This window comes from Erpetoichthys calabaricus, chromosome 4 (genome assembly GCF_900747795.2).
Source record: "Erpetoichthys calabaricus chromosome 4, fErpCal1.3, whole genome shotgun sequence".
In the NCBI taxonomy this organism is placed as follows: domain Eukaryota; kingdom Metazoa; phylum Chordata; class Cladistia; order Polypteriformes; family Polypteridae; genus Erpetoichthys; species Erpetoichthys calabaricus.
In genome coordinates this window covers 145,614,577-145,629,902 of record NC_041397.2, presented here as the reverse complement: position 1 = coordinate 145,629,902, position 15,326 = coordinate 145,614,577, and the positions used below count along the sequence as shown (strand labels likewise).

The 15,326-nt window shown below is 36.1% G+C and overlaps 1 protein-coding gene across 2 annotated transcripts in view; it reads left to right on the top strand.

Annotated features, from left to right (window-relative positions):
* chodl (chondrolectin) overlaps positions 1–4,605 on the top strand; it is a 77,345-nt gene extending 72,740 nt beyond the window's left edge. For both annotated transcript variants that reach the window (XM_028801286.2, XM_028801285.2), the window contains one exon: positions 4,174–4,605. In XM_028801286.2, the coding sequence (XP_028657119.1) occupies positions 4,174–4,258 (85 nt within the window). In that variant the 3' untranslated portion in view covers positions 4,259–4,605. The remainder of the gene's footprint in view (positions 1–4,173) is intronic.
* Positions 4,606–15,326: the final 10,721 nt, after the last annotated feature.

The window sequence follows — 15,326 nt, the reverse complement described above, 5'->3', positions numbered from 1 at the left end:
CGTAGTGAAAAAGGAGTTGAGCCGCAAGGCGAAGCTCTCAATTTACCAGTCGATCTATGTTCCTACCTTCACCTATGGTCATGAACTATGGGTAGTGACCGAAAGAACGAGATCGCGAATACAAGCGGCTGAAATGAGTTTCCTCCGCAGGGTGTCTGGGCTTTCCCTTAAAGATAGGGAGAGAAGCTCAGTCATCCGGGAGGTGCTCAGAGTAGAGCCGCTGCTCCTCCGCATCGAGAGGAGTCAGATGAGGTGGCTCGGGCATCTGATCAGGATACCTCCTGGACGCCTCCCTGGTGAGGTGTTCCGGGCACGTCTAACTGGGAGGAGGCCCCGGGGAAGACCCAGGACACGTTGGAGGGACTATGTCTCTCGGCTGGCCTGGGAACGCCTTGGGATTCTCCCGGAAGAGCTAGAAGAAGTGGCCGGGGAGAGGGAAGTCTGGGCATCTCTGCTCAAGCTGCTGCCCCCACGACCCGACCTCAGATAAGCGGGAGACAATGGATGGATGGATGGATGGAATGTAGGGTTTTCATACATGTAGAACCTGAATATAAAGTCTGTTTTGTTGAACCTTTCTTTGTTGTTACAAAGCTTACAATTTGTTTACATTTTATTGCAACAGACAACACTATTTTAGGCTATTGTTATGACCATCTCCATAGAAATCCTTCCCAGAATTCCCCAGGGTGTGCTCATTTGAGAAGTCATCCATTGAAATAGGTTAAAGGTCATCCTTGGTTATTCTGGGTTATCTGAACTTGACAAAGTACTCTAAGATCATAACTGAAAAAAGCTTAATTTTCTTGACTTTCCGGCTAACAAATATTTTGGTGATGTTTTTGACCTCAAATTTTCGGTGGTGTTCTTGACCAAATAGAAGCTTCTATTTGACTCCCAGTTTTGACTTTGACCTGTTTCTTGATTGTGCTTTTTCTAGTCTTTTTTAATTTTTTCTGTTACTGTCACTTATGAGTCAATATAGTTCAGATGATTTAAGCACAGGCAAATATTCAAATTGTAATATTTTAATTAAAGAATTGGGTTACACATTGCAGGAGAACTGTGATAATCTGTCCAATCTTCCTGAAAGTAATTAACTGTACACCACAAAAACTTCTTAGTTAACTCTTTGCGTCTGGCTCTTTGTCTTTAGGTGATGTCCAGATGTTAAGTCTTCTTTACATCCAATCTTTGAACAAAAAAAAAACCCATAATTGAGAGCCAAAATGTGGAGCTCTGTAGATTATTTTGGAAAACTTTGATAAACAAATTAACCAGTTCCTTGAAAATGAATAAAAGGCAATCTTTGAGAATCGGTCAACTACAACCAGAATAGGGTTATATAACAGTGGGAAGGTGGGAAGTTTGTAATTATTCTCATGAGTAACGAGGAGGGAAAATTGATTGTAAGAAACTCACTGGCAACATCTGACTAGATTTTGCTTTATTTCAGGTTTCATAGGAGTGTACAAAATTTCTGATATCATGAACCACACTGTTTCACAAGGTGATATTTTGCTTAAATTGTTGAATGACTCTTTTACTGCAGGTGTCCAAGAGGAATTGTTAGAAGATTTTTTTTGTTAAAGTGGTGATAGGGGAGATCATTGTACTAAAGTTATTGATACAACATTTATAATAATGGGCAAAGGAAAACACATACAATATTTGGACCAGTTTTAGGTTTTCTGGGACATCCCATTTTAAAATAGAAACTAATTTAGATTTTTCATCCAAAACCTCACATTTTGCAACCTAAAATATGCATTATTACTGTACTTATCCAAATTGAAATATTTGGATATAGACTTCCTTTGTCTGGAAATTCGCTATCAGACACATTTTCAGCAACAGATTAGGTTCGGATAGCAAGGGAAAGCTTCATTAGGCTGGTGTGACACCACTTGACTTTCAGTCAAAGAATAGATCAGTTACTGAATTTCATTGTCTTTGCAGACATCATTCAGATTGGAAGATTAGGAGTCAGAGGCGCGATAACAGATTACATAAATCCCTAACAACTTTTCAAAGAGACCTTCATCTCAACAGAGTTAGTAGCCAGAAGCAGTGCATCATAACATCATGTCCTCATCTTTGGCTACTCACGGAGTTCTCAGCATCTTTTAATTCTGCAATAATTTAACCAAGATGAAGTAGTCAGATTAGTAGAACAGCATTTCAAATTACTTCTCTTCAAACAATTTTTAAAAATTTAACTGTAGTCGTAAGAGAAATGCAAATGTCAGTTTGCAGAAGCTGTGTGTAATTTGTCTCATACAACCAACATTCTCCAAATGCAACTTTAGCAAGCTTGTGTTTAATTTTAAACACTGTAAGAGCCTGGTGATTTAGGTAAATTAGTGAGGAGGTTAACATTCCTATTTACAAAGTCTTTTTCACGCATACAGTTTATTCACAAATTACTTACCAGTAAGTGGTATGTTGGGAAAGTTAAGCTGATGCTGCAGTGGGCTACAAGTTTAGAAGAAGGAATCTGCCAGCATTGCTGGAAAAAATAAATTTATACGTGGCTTCAGACTGCACTTTCCTGAAGTTGACCCAGTGAAAATTACAGTATATAGAATGGCAACAGTCACAAGCAATCGTTTCTGACCATTTTTGATATTTAAATTCAGACTGTGGACTTACTGGACTACAATGAACTTTATCTTGGTATTTGACAAGTCATTCTTAATGTTCTAACATTACATGTAACAGCCTCTGGAGTGGAAAAGTCATTTAGCTTAATAAGAAATGAGAAAACCTTGAAAATATTGACATGAAAGAAGAGAGTTTGGGAGCATGCACTGATACAGCGCATTGCTGCTCCTACTACAACAACGAACCACCTCAGGATCCCAGATCAGGACTCGAGCACAGCTGTACAATGGGTGACACCTCAGCACCACATTAGTTCAGATGGAATGGAATGGTGTGAGTTTTTTTTTTTTTTTTTACAGTGGCTGGAGTGCCAATCCTACAACCAACCCCTGAGTTTTCCCTGCAGGTTGGAGGACCTGCCTGCAGGGCTGGATGCAGATTAACGTCAGAGCCAGGACTGAGCAATTGCAGGTTAAGGGCCTTGCTCAAGGGCCCAACGGAGTGGAATCACTTCTTCCGTTTATGGCATTCAAACCAGCAACTTTCTGATTGCCGGTGAAAATCCCTAGCCTCAGAGTCAGCACACTGCTCAAGGACAAGAACAATACATTTTTCTTTCTAACAAATTTGTGATTTTACATTAAGATATACTCTTACATTGTAACATAAAAGACAGAATGTTAGACAGATGTCACAAACAAACACAAACTGCAGAAGGGCTCTTAGTTTCTTTAGAGATTTTCTGGTTATACAGAAAACAGCAGGTTTAGTTTCTTGATTTTATAGGCTTTTCATTGAGTGTTTTCTTTTAGAAACTTTCACATGACATTACAGTTAGTTCCTTTTCTAGTTCTAAGACACAACTGGGAATGGGATTACATATTACTTTGAAATACAGCTTGCTATTTAGGTAAAAAGCTTGCAATGTGCTAAAAGTTTACTTGGCACAGTTATTCCCTAAGCTTGTTGCACAGTACCAGTTAAACATAAAGTGATAGTTCAGTTGGATAGAGAGTTCTACCTTATCTAGTAATATGTAAATATTTAAATGATGCCAAACATTTAAGGAGACATCTGATGCTGTGTGTATTGGTGCTGTATTTGTCACACAGCCCTTTGTTGATTTCTGTGGTGTGGTCTTCATCAGCTCATCTTAGATGATAGGCTTGTGTTTGGGAGCCTAGTGAATTAGGCAGGAGGTCAGCTTCTGGTTACCACACTTAAAATAAATGTCATTCGAGGCACATTTTAGTCCAATAAAGCTTGCAAAGATTTTACCATATGCTTTTTATTGAAACTGCTATTAATTAAATCAAAGGACAAGTTCAGTATTTTTCAAGTCAAAATTATTTCTTTGATTTGGCTCTCCTATATAAACACCAATTTTTACACTTTTTAGAAAAAATAGTTTACGTTGTACTTAAATATTTATGAAATAAGATCCAAGGCTGTAGTAATAAACTGTTAAAAAAATGAAATTGGTGAATGCTGGCATAGTCTCTTAAAATGTGCTTGCTTAACACATCATTACTCCTATAAGTCAATGTGATGGCTCTTTTTCTTCTGCAGCAAACCCAGGACCAAAACGAGTGTGGACCAGTCTACTCTTTGGATTACAAAGGCACCAAAAAAGGAAAACAGTATGGAGGTGTAATTAAAATAAAGAAGAATGATTTATTTTTCCAGCTTGATAAATGCATTACACAAGCCTTTACGCTTCCCTCAAAAACGAAACACAAGTAAAATTGATGAAACCTTTGTAAAGTGAAGTAAAGAAAGATTATTTATGGACTATTTTTTCTTACTCTGAGCTGCAATTTGGCTGAAAGGTAATTCTGCAAACTCATTCCACAAACATCAGATGTTTTAGGCTATTCTGTGGATGTTACATAGGACTATTAAAACTGTGGACTTCTCCTGTATATATGGATTCTGAATATTATGTCTTGTATTGTATGTACTTATTAACAACAGAATTAAAGTTGACTGAAAGCCCCTCGATATATTTTAGTGAATGAAGAAAGCACATTTATTAAAGTCAGATTCCAATTCCATTACTTCACTACAAGTAATGCCCCCTCTTTTAATTTTCAGTATTTTCAACAGATCTCCACCTTGAAAGTTGTTAACAAAAGAAAAAACAACTTTCTCAAAACTGCTTAATTCAGTTTACGGAGCTAGAGTTAGCCCTGGATGGGACACCAATCCATTGCAGAACTCACTCATGTACACACCTATAGGCCTGTTTAGAAATAACAAGTGACCTAAAATTTATCTTTACAATGTGGGAGGAAAATTGAAGTACCCTGAGAAAAGACCCCCACAGGCAGACTGAAAAAGTACAGACTGCAGGACACTGGATCCATGAAGCAGCACTAAATACCTTAGCACATACTGACCTTCCACAGGAGGGTGTTTGTGTTTTGCATCGCATCATGTGAATTACATTCTTTAAATGAGTAAAAGTAATATTTACTTACACACACCAATTACTTAAATGCACTCTAATGATTAAAATGGACTGTACTTAAATACGATTAAATTTTATTGTTCCAAGAGGGAAATTTGGTTTGTCAGCAGGTTTTACAGAGAGACCACAAAATTAAAAACGCATCACAGAGAACGCAACCATCAAACATAAAGTTTGTACAAATAAATAAAGTATAGCAGTAAATGCAATACTTATTGGATGACATCTGATTCAGCATATTAGACATAAAAATTAAACCAGCAACAAGATTTGACTAATGATTGATGCAAGTGCTAGCTGATCATCCCATGATTTAAGCCTGTGGCTGTTTATTCACATTTATCTTATGTTGGGATTTAGTAGTATTTGAAATGGTTGCTATTTATCCTCGGAACTTTGAACCTGGGAACCTGACGGCAATAATTGGAATTGAGTGGGTGGGTCCTGTCTGACAGAATACGCTTTCTGTATTATTTGCTTATTAAACAGGTCTATCAGATTTGACTGTTGAGAACTCGTTATTTTATAGTTTGACTTGTTCTGTTTTTGTTGCTGATCTTAAGACATACAAACCAGGCCAGCAGAACACAAGCAAACACAGACTTAATACAAGATTTATAAAAGAGTGACATAATGAAAGGACTTGTACCTTTTCACAGATGGCTTCTGTGTTTTCCTTTACATTCACTTCTGAGTCAATGATTGTCCACTGATATTTACAACTGTCGACAATACTCACTGCTTAGTCTTCAATGTTATGTTTTTGTGAGGGTAAATGTTGTTTCTTCTAAAATCAATTATTAGTTCCTTAATCTTTGTAATGTTTAGGTGTAGAAAAGACTCACCATGTCATTTAACAAAATCACCTACCACTAGACCATGACTGGTTTCATTCACATTAAGTAGACTTAAAATCACTGAGTCACAAGTGAATTTTAAAATAAATCTGTTTTCAAATGCACTGTGATAACTAGTAACGTGGAGAATGTACAAAAGAGGTGAAAGAACAAACCCTGAGGTGATCTTGTGGAGTAGGACAGCATGTCAGACAGACAACATTTGACTTCTGCACGTTGACTCCTGTCTGTTAAAAAATGGATCAGCCAACCTACCAAATTGAAGTGCAAATTAAAATCTTTAATAAGTCTCTCTGCAAGAAGGTGAGGCTGGATGGTAGTAAAAGATAATGATAAGTCTACAAAGGGGAGCCTCGCACGAGTCCCTAGGTGGTTATATAACAAATGAAACAAAGTGACAATGGTGTCCTCTGGACCTCTACTGGACTGGTACATAAACCAAAATGGATCTAATATATCCTGAATTTTCTCTGTCAACATTATCTGTATACGTTTTTCAAATGATTTCATAACCAGTGATGTCAGAACCACTGGTCTGAAGTTATTAAAGGTTTTAGTATTTTTTTTTTGTCATTAGCTATTTTGAATTTCTTTAGCCTGTTTTCATAGCTTTGGTACTATAGAGTGTAAAACAGAAAGAAATTAGAAATGAAAATTTTTTTCTTGCGTTCTGTTGTATATCTACAGATGAAAACATGTAAATGTCCCATTAATTTGGTGCATAACAGAGGAGTAACATGCTACATTACTATAATATACAGATATTTAAAACACTGATTTCTATTTACTTATTTAGAGATTGTCTTGTACTTATCTCAACGTGAACAAACATGAAAATTGCCAATGAGCATCTACAAATGTTTTGACAAAAGCATTAAAGCATTAGTTAAGTTTTTTTTTCAGAAGATGGATATTCAGTTTACAGAAATACTTGTTTTTATTTTGTAGCCACTAATTGTTTTTGTGATGGTACTTGCTATAAAAGTTGCAATAGAAATCTAAGTTTAATCCTTAATTGTAGTGTAGTGTACAGTACAGTAACAAGCTTTCCAACTAAGACAATTTATTATTTATTATGATAAGAAAAAGTATTCAGTAAAGAGACTTGATAATTTATTCATATCCAGTGTTTTCTACGAAACTTTATTCAAATGGCACCTTGTGTGTAATTTTGAAAAAACAGCAAATAAATATGTTGCAAATCATCAGTGCAGTTTTTTTTTTTTTTTATGGTCAGTTGTTGGGACATTTTATACAAAGGGTCCTTCTGATTTCTGATGTGATATAAATAAAGTGCTGCAGTGATAGCATAATATTTAAGCAGCCAGTTTAATATATGGGTTGCCCCAAAAATGTAGAACATTTTTTCTACTTTCATCCAAGCAGTTAATGTCTACAAGAAGCTGCTTTCTAGCACTTGCACAAATGGCTGTGTTTTTAAATGAACATGAATCTTGAGTAAGCTGATGTTACACATTGAACTGTTAGCACAGATCTTTTGCAGTCTGATTTCCACTTCTTTGGAGCCATCAAACATATATCATCCATGGGAAAAGGTTTGGATGTCATGACAAAGTCAATGAAGAATGGCTGTGATTGCAGACTGGTACAAGAACAGTGTACTTGACTTGCTGACGTTGAATACTATGTAGAAAAATAAGGAGTGAGGCAACTGCATCTAGTTATCCCGTGTGTATTTAAAAAAATAAATCTGCAATAAATTATTAAAATAAAACAAAGTGTGTTTCTGGCTAACGCTTCTAAAAGTCTTACTTCCTCAGAATTCTGTTAATGAAGTAGCTGACTCTCAAGATGGTGATCATTTTTTGAAAGTTAAAGCATGATTAAAAGCTCAAAATACATTCCAAAAGTATATCCGAAGAAGCGTTCCTTCATAACAGAGAAGCTGTAATTCAGGTCTCTCTAAAAAGACCCAAACGTTATATTGCAGAGAATAATCGCCATCGGTTTTGAACCCAGGAAAATTTCTTGTGTGTTCATACAAGTAGGTAATTTTCTGGTGGGTACCACATAACAGTCCCAGGTAACTGAGCAGGGAATCTTAAAGGTACACAAATTGTTCATAACCACAAATGCTGGGGTTTTGTTTTTTCTGTCTAAATTAAATCAATTAGATGAGCAGGTAGTCAAATGCTGTATTTCCCCTGTTATTATAAATTTTGCTTAGATCACATTTGCACATTGCAAACACAGCTTTTGTAAGGATTCCAAACTAATAAAAAGAAGCATCAGACACAACCCAGCATGGCTTTAAAAACAAATTTGCATTTTTATTATTGTCAAAGTTTCATCCCTGCTTTGTTCCTATATGATATGAGCACAGCACTGTCTTTACTGCTGAAAAACAACCATTGCAGAGCAGATTGCACAAGATTGTGCCTCGTGTTAATAGTTTTGGAACAATTATTTCTTAACCTGGATGAACTTCAGCTCATTTCAGGATCTAAAAGATTTCTGGACACTTTCTAAACAGCTAACCTAATAAAAAAGAATAAAAATAATACAGAAAAGGTAAGGTTGTCATAGAACTTCATCATGATTGGTTGGGTTCCTTACGATTGCTTTAATCACATCAATGTCACCAAATCATTTCTGTTGCTACACATAATTACATGCTAGTCCAGCCAATTGTATGGCTACATCTATAAACAACACTCCATCTTTCGTCATGTATGTATTTGAGATGACAATTTACTGTTATATTCCTGGCACAGTCTGTACCTTTGTGAAATTGACTAATGTGATGATAAAATCTGTACAAATGAGTGGCTAAGCTTTTGAAAAAGATTGATAAGGGTTAATTTCTTTATTGTATGTTTGGCTAATAAATAATTCATTACAATTATTATAGTCCTTCTTTATTAGTGTATTTTTACCATTGCATAAATGATGATGTGCTTTATTTTATTTATTCAATAAAATATCAGGTATCCCTCATACTAGTCTTGGTGCTAGGGAGTTTCACTATATGCCTCTAGCTACATATATTGTTAGCGTATTTGATTTAATTAACAGAAACATTTCTAATCAAATGGCATTAATAAACAAAAAAAGACACCTCATTAAAATTATTGTTTTTGCTGTGAAATCTCCAATGTGGTGTAACAGTAGGGGGCGCTAGAGCTCCCTTGAACCCTCAGGTACCACGCCAAAAACCAGGTAAAAGTGCAATACTTTTTCTTTTTATTATAAATACGTGCACTAAGCACCCTCCACTCCACACTACTCATATAAATAGCAACTCTCCTACTACACAACAATAATACACTCTCCTCCTCTCCCAGACACTTAGCCACCCTTCCTCCCAGCTCAGCTCAGTGTTCTGGTCTCCCCGAGTCCTTTATATAGTCCATGACCCGGAAGCGTTTCTCTCTTCTGTCCACGTGACTGTGAACACTTCCGGGTCGGATAAAAGCTCCTTTCTTTAACCCGGAAGCACGTCGTTTCTCCTGTTCATGTGACCAGGACGTACTTCCAGGTTATCGGGCACATAGCACTCCCCAAACCTACCTTCAGCGGCTCCCGGTGGTCCCCATGGTATCCAGCAGGGCTGTGTATACAAACTACAAGGTCCATAAGGCCCTGCTGGAATTCGGGGAACCTCCATGCTGTTGGGAGGGCTCCACCTGGCGGCCTGGAGGTGGGGGTCGGAATATTTAGCCGGCCATCCATCACAGTGGTTATAGTGGAGTTAATTTTTAGAGCAATTAGAATATGTGGGCTTTTGCTCTGTCACTGTGTTCCTACAAGACAATGAGTGTCCATTACTTGTTCTCTATTTATGAACTTTGAGGAATGAAAAATCAAAAGTCACAGGTATACCCAAGGGTCCAAGCTTCATCTTAAAGTTCTTAGCACATCTTTTTTAATTGCTTTGTAAAATGTATAATATTGAAAAGTATTTGACACTCTCACTTATAAAGATATTTATGTATTATTTATATTTAGGATGTCTTCAATTATACTATACCAGTAACAGTGCACTGCACGATAACGTGCACTGAATACACTTGACTTGAGTGTTCATAGTTTTCATCCCCTTTCTCTGTACGTTTAATATTCATTTCCTCAGAGGTTGATGCGCTGCTGCTTCCTGAGCAGCTCTTCTTTACTCCACCCTAGCAGCCCGCTTCTTTTCTTTTTTCGTTCTTTCTGTTCACATTAAAAATTATTAGTCAGTGTTTGTGTTGCAATTACTTAGTATGTTTTCCTTAATTTTTCACTTAAGCTGGCACTTAAGTCTTCAATCTGCCTCAAGAATGATTTAAGATATGAATCGGTAGGGGAAGTGACGGTGAAGGTGATAGGGAAGAGAACGGCGCCCATACACATGCGCTGCACAGCTGGCTGCTGCCGAGAGTTGAGTCTACAGTAAAATAAAATAAAAATAAAAAAAGGAGTAACCTTGGAGGTCAATCATCACCCCGAAAGCAGACAGTAGACATCACGTAGTATTTGTGTACCAAATTTTAGGTCAATAGTTTGAGAGCCACAGATGGTTTAAAATTCTGGACAGACAAACGAACAGCCGCGGTAGCGTATGACATATAAAGATCAAAGAGCAATGTAATCAAACGTATAATATGTTGAAACATTTGTTTATTGCAAGCTGCTTTTTTAAAGGGAATTTTATTTCTAATTATTCCTAACTTCCAATCTCAGTCCAGTGAAAGACAGTGGATGTAAAATCCCCTAAATAAACATTCTTACTTTTAAATCTGTTGCAGCTCAATGGTAGCTTTTGGATTGGATTTACAGTTTGAGGTGACATTGTATTTCTATAAGCCAGAAACATAAAAAGTAAAAGCAAAATCGTATTTTTATCAAACATGCCAGATACTCAACAGCTTCATTATGGAGAAGCAAGATTCAGTTAGTCTTACACCTTTACGTCTTTTTCATTTGTAACTAAAGAGACTGTAAACAGCTACGCTGAATTTTAGGTTATCTTCCACATAGCAGCCCCTCAAAGATTCATATAGTTGACATAATCTCTAAGAAGGTAACATGAAAACTATCAAATCAAGAATATATTTTGAAGTATATATTTTGAGTAAAAAAAAATTCAAAACAATATTTTGAAATGTACATATTTCAAATTCAGAAACTACGGTGGAACATGTGTAATCTACTTTCTTGTCACTTTAAAAGCAAAGGCTGTTAGGTTGCATCTAAAATTTAAAAGTACACATTATATCATACCAAAACCTGTAATAAATCAGGTTTTATCTTGTTAAGAAAATGTCTTCCAATTAAAATATTTTATTATGTAGCCTAAATGTGCATTGCATGCTTAATAAGACTTTGTAGAAGACAGAACCAAAGGTTTAAATTTGATTTCTAATTGAAGATGTTAATGTTGGGTTTAGATGGCGTGTAGTTCCACATGAGTTCAAACCCCAGGTTAGTAACTGCCTACACTGAGTCGGTATGTTGTCCCATGAATGTGGATTCCTCCTTCATCTCAAAGATGTGCATATTAGCTTAAAAATGGGCTCTAAATTGGTAAGACTAGCTGAGAATTCCATTCAGAATTAGTTCTGACCTTTCATCCATTTGCTGCCAGAAAAGTTATCATTCAATGGAAAAAAAACAGGTTTAAGAAATTATGGATGTATGGTGGATGGACATAAAAGCATAACAGTTGGCTCATAAATTTAAATTTTATTACAAAATGGTAAACAACTCATTCAAACTGTCACTATATCAATTTTTTTAAATTTATTTTTTAAACAATTGTCCAAATTTTGTTAGAATTTTTTTTTTTTGCTTGCAATACTGAACCAAAGTCCCCTATATCTACAATGCTCTGCTATCACAGAGATACTAAACTATCTGTCACTGTCAATCTGATTTGACTGGTTAACCTCACACCTTAAAAGCAGCTCAATTTGCATTATCCAAGAATATTTAAAATGAGAATTTTAGAAAATTTGGTACTTCCCTTAATTTATGAATATTGGCACTGAGGGCTAACAGATTAGTGAGACCACTGATTATTTTGTCCTGCATGGGACATAACAGTGACACTTTGCTTCATATGATAGTTTCCCCATACAGACAATAAAATGCAGGCTGTATTTATATATATATATATATATATATATATATATATATATATATATATATATATATATATATATATATATACAGTATATATTATAATCTGTTTGTTGTTGTACTGTCAGTACAATTACTAGTAGCAAACACCACTAAAATGCAAATGCACTTTGTTTTCTCCCAGATTTTCTAAAATAAGCATTGCACTCAATAACATACTCTAGTAAACATACATGAACTTGATTTACTTCAGTATTGCAGAAATATGTAAACTAGCTGGGAAAATTTTAAAATGTAATACTTGTTTTTAGTTTTTTTTTTCTAGTAGTAATGGTAAAAGAAAAAGATTTTGTAAGATATAAATGTCACATTATGTAGTTAAGTCTATGTTTACCTAATTAAACTACAACATCTCTGCAAATTTAATATATTGTTAAACCATTCACACTTACAATATGTGGGTTTCTATTACTTAGCGTGGAAGAACTCACATATAATTGTTGTAAAGAAAACCTTGGATTTTGCAAGTTTTTCCTAAGTATTCCTGCTATGCTTGAAGATTAGTCCTGTAATTTATTCATTTTCACTTAATTTCAATTTGTACGCTTTGGAATTTGGATAGAATCTTTGTTGGCACAATAGCCATCTGGGAAATTAAAAAGTTATTGTTGGGTGGCTTTTTCATTTACACTTTTAAGAAATTGTAATAATTAATGTTGCTCCATTACTAAGCAATAGAGAATTTAAATTTCAGAGTTGTAAAATAGATTCTCTAACTTTTAACTTAAAGAGTAGCGACAATGGAACTTACAAAGTCGAACATTTTAAATGATGATCTTTGAAGAAAATATAAATCTTTTGATACTGCAGTATATGTCAAACTGTTATCTGTTTAGTGATGATTGTTATTCTCAGACCCAGGATGTGGGATCTGTGAGGCTGTAGTAACTGAGCAAGCTCGGTAAGATCATAATTATATTCCCATGAGATAAACAGTGAGTAAATAAATACTGCAGTAGTATCTAAAAATAGCAAAACAAAAGCTAACAATGCATGTTACAACTGAAAGGTATAAATGGGTGACACGAAATCAGTAGTACAATTACGTGTAAAAAAAATAAGAATAATCAGTAATGTCAGTCATTGTCCAACCCGCTATATCCTAACACAAGGTCACGGGGGTCTGCTGGAGCCAATCCCAGGGAGCACAGGGAGCAAGGCAGGAACAAACCCCAGGCAGGGCACCAGCCCACTGCAGGGCACACCCCCACACCAAGCACACACCAAGCACACACTAGGGACAATTTAAGATCGCCAATGCACCTAATCTGCATGTCTTTGGACTGTGGGAGGAAACCCACGCAGACACAGGGAGAAAATGCAAACTCCACACAGGGAGGACCCGGATCTCTTTACTGCGAGGCAGCAGCGCTACCACTGAGCCACCGTGCCGCCCGCAGCAAAAACTTAAACATAGCCCAAATTAATTTAAGATTTATTCCTGTTGTGTGGTTTACTGCCAGGTCCTGGTATTGTCCTATGATTCTGTACTGGATAATCATTCAGAAAATACATTTATTGTATATTAAAATAAAATCAAACAATAAAAATAGTTCATTTGCAATACCAATGATTAAAGAAACAAGATTGTTACAGAAAAGTTTCCATATGCATATTTCAAAAGAAACATTAATTCCAGAGAACAAAATCATTAATAGCAAATAAAATCTGTTTCTGATGGGAAACGATTTCTGTCATGTATTATACTAATGGTGCAGAACTGTAGCCAAAAACCGAGTGGTAATGAGTTTTGAAATTATGTTTAACTGTATTGTGCGATTAATGGGTAATTTTAAGGCATTAAAAGCTAATTGGCCACATATTCTGTTTTCAGTAGTTTTTCATTCTTTTAAACCAACACTAATCCATAATATTTTAGAGGAGATTCAGAGAAAAGACATCACCAAGACTTGCATATTGTTCATGGAGGAAGATCCTCAAGGGAATAGTAAATTCTTTATATTAACTCAGAACAGTGACTTTTACAAGCTAAGTAGATGTTAAATTGAAACTGAACTATTTAGCAAAAATCTTATGCTAGCAATCATAGTTAATTACATTTCTTTCCATTCTTGGAAAGTTAGGAGGAAGCAATAATATTTCATCTGTTGACTTATTTACCTATAGCAATCCATCCATCCATTCATTATCCAACCCGCTATATCCTAACTACAGGGTCACGGGGGTCTGCTGGAGCCAATCCCAGCCAAGACAGGGCGCAAGGCAGGAAACAAACCCCGGCAGGGTGCCAGCCCACCATAGGGCACACACACTAGGGACAATTTAGGATCGTTGATGCACCTATACTGCATGTCTTTGGACTGTGGGAGGAAACCCACGCAGACACAGGGAGAACATGCAAAACTCCACACAGGGAGGACCTGGGAAGCAAACCCGGGTCTGCTTACTGCAAGGCAGCAGCGCTACCACTGCGCCATCGTGCTGCCTTACCTATAGCCATTATAATGTAATAAAATCAGTAAATGGTACAGTTTAAAACCCAAAATTAAATTGCATTTGACAACTATAGTTACATTAAATAAAGATATTTGTTTATTTAGCATACAACAGCACATTCAATATTTAGATAACATGCACAAAACAAAGAACACCACTTCTGTAATTAAAGGCACCTCAGCAGAAATTTCTAACCAACCCTATGAACAGATTGCCAGCTTTCCATATTTGCATGCCACATTTTTTCTCAATTTGACTCTTTCTCCCATCTTGACATATCCCTTTATTTTTCTTTTACAGTTAGTTGTAATCTCTAAACCCAGTGACTTGCTAGCATAGCTACCTTCTCAATGCACTGAATTATCATATACCTTGCAACTAGAATTAATGCAGTACTGCCTTCAACACTGTTTGCACCTTAAACTCCCAATATGCCCTCTTCCGGGAGTGACTTTGAAGGTATTGTTAATCACATACAATACATGGATAAACATGTCTCCCCATTCTCTAAAGATATCCCCTGCATTTCCCAATTCTCAAACTCTCATGAATTCTGTTTACAAGAATAACCATAACCATTGTATTTCTTGTAGAGCCCATAAATCACACAAGGAATGCCTCAATGGACTTTTAACAGGCCCTGTGTTTTGACAGCCCCCCAGCCTCGACTCCTTAAGAAGACAAAAAATTTTTTTTTTTAGAAAAGATACGAGCTATTCTGTGAAACAAAACAAACAGAAGGCACAGCTTATGGTGACTAGGATCATTGATGTGCTGACTTGACATTATCTTGCGAG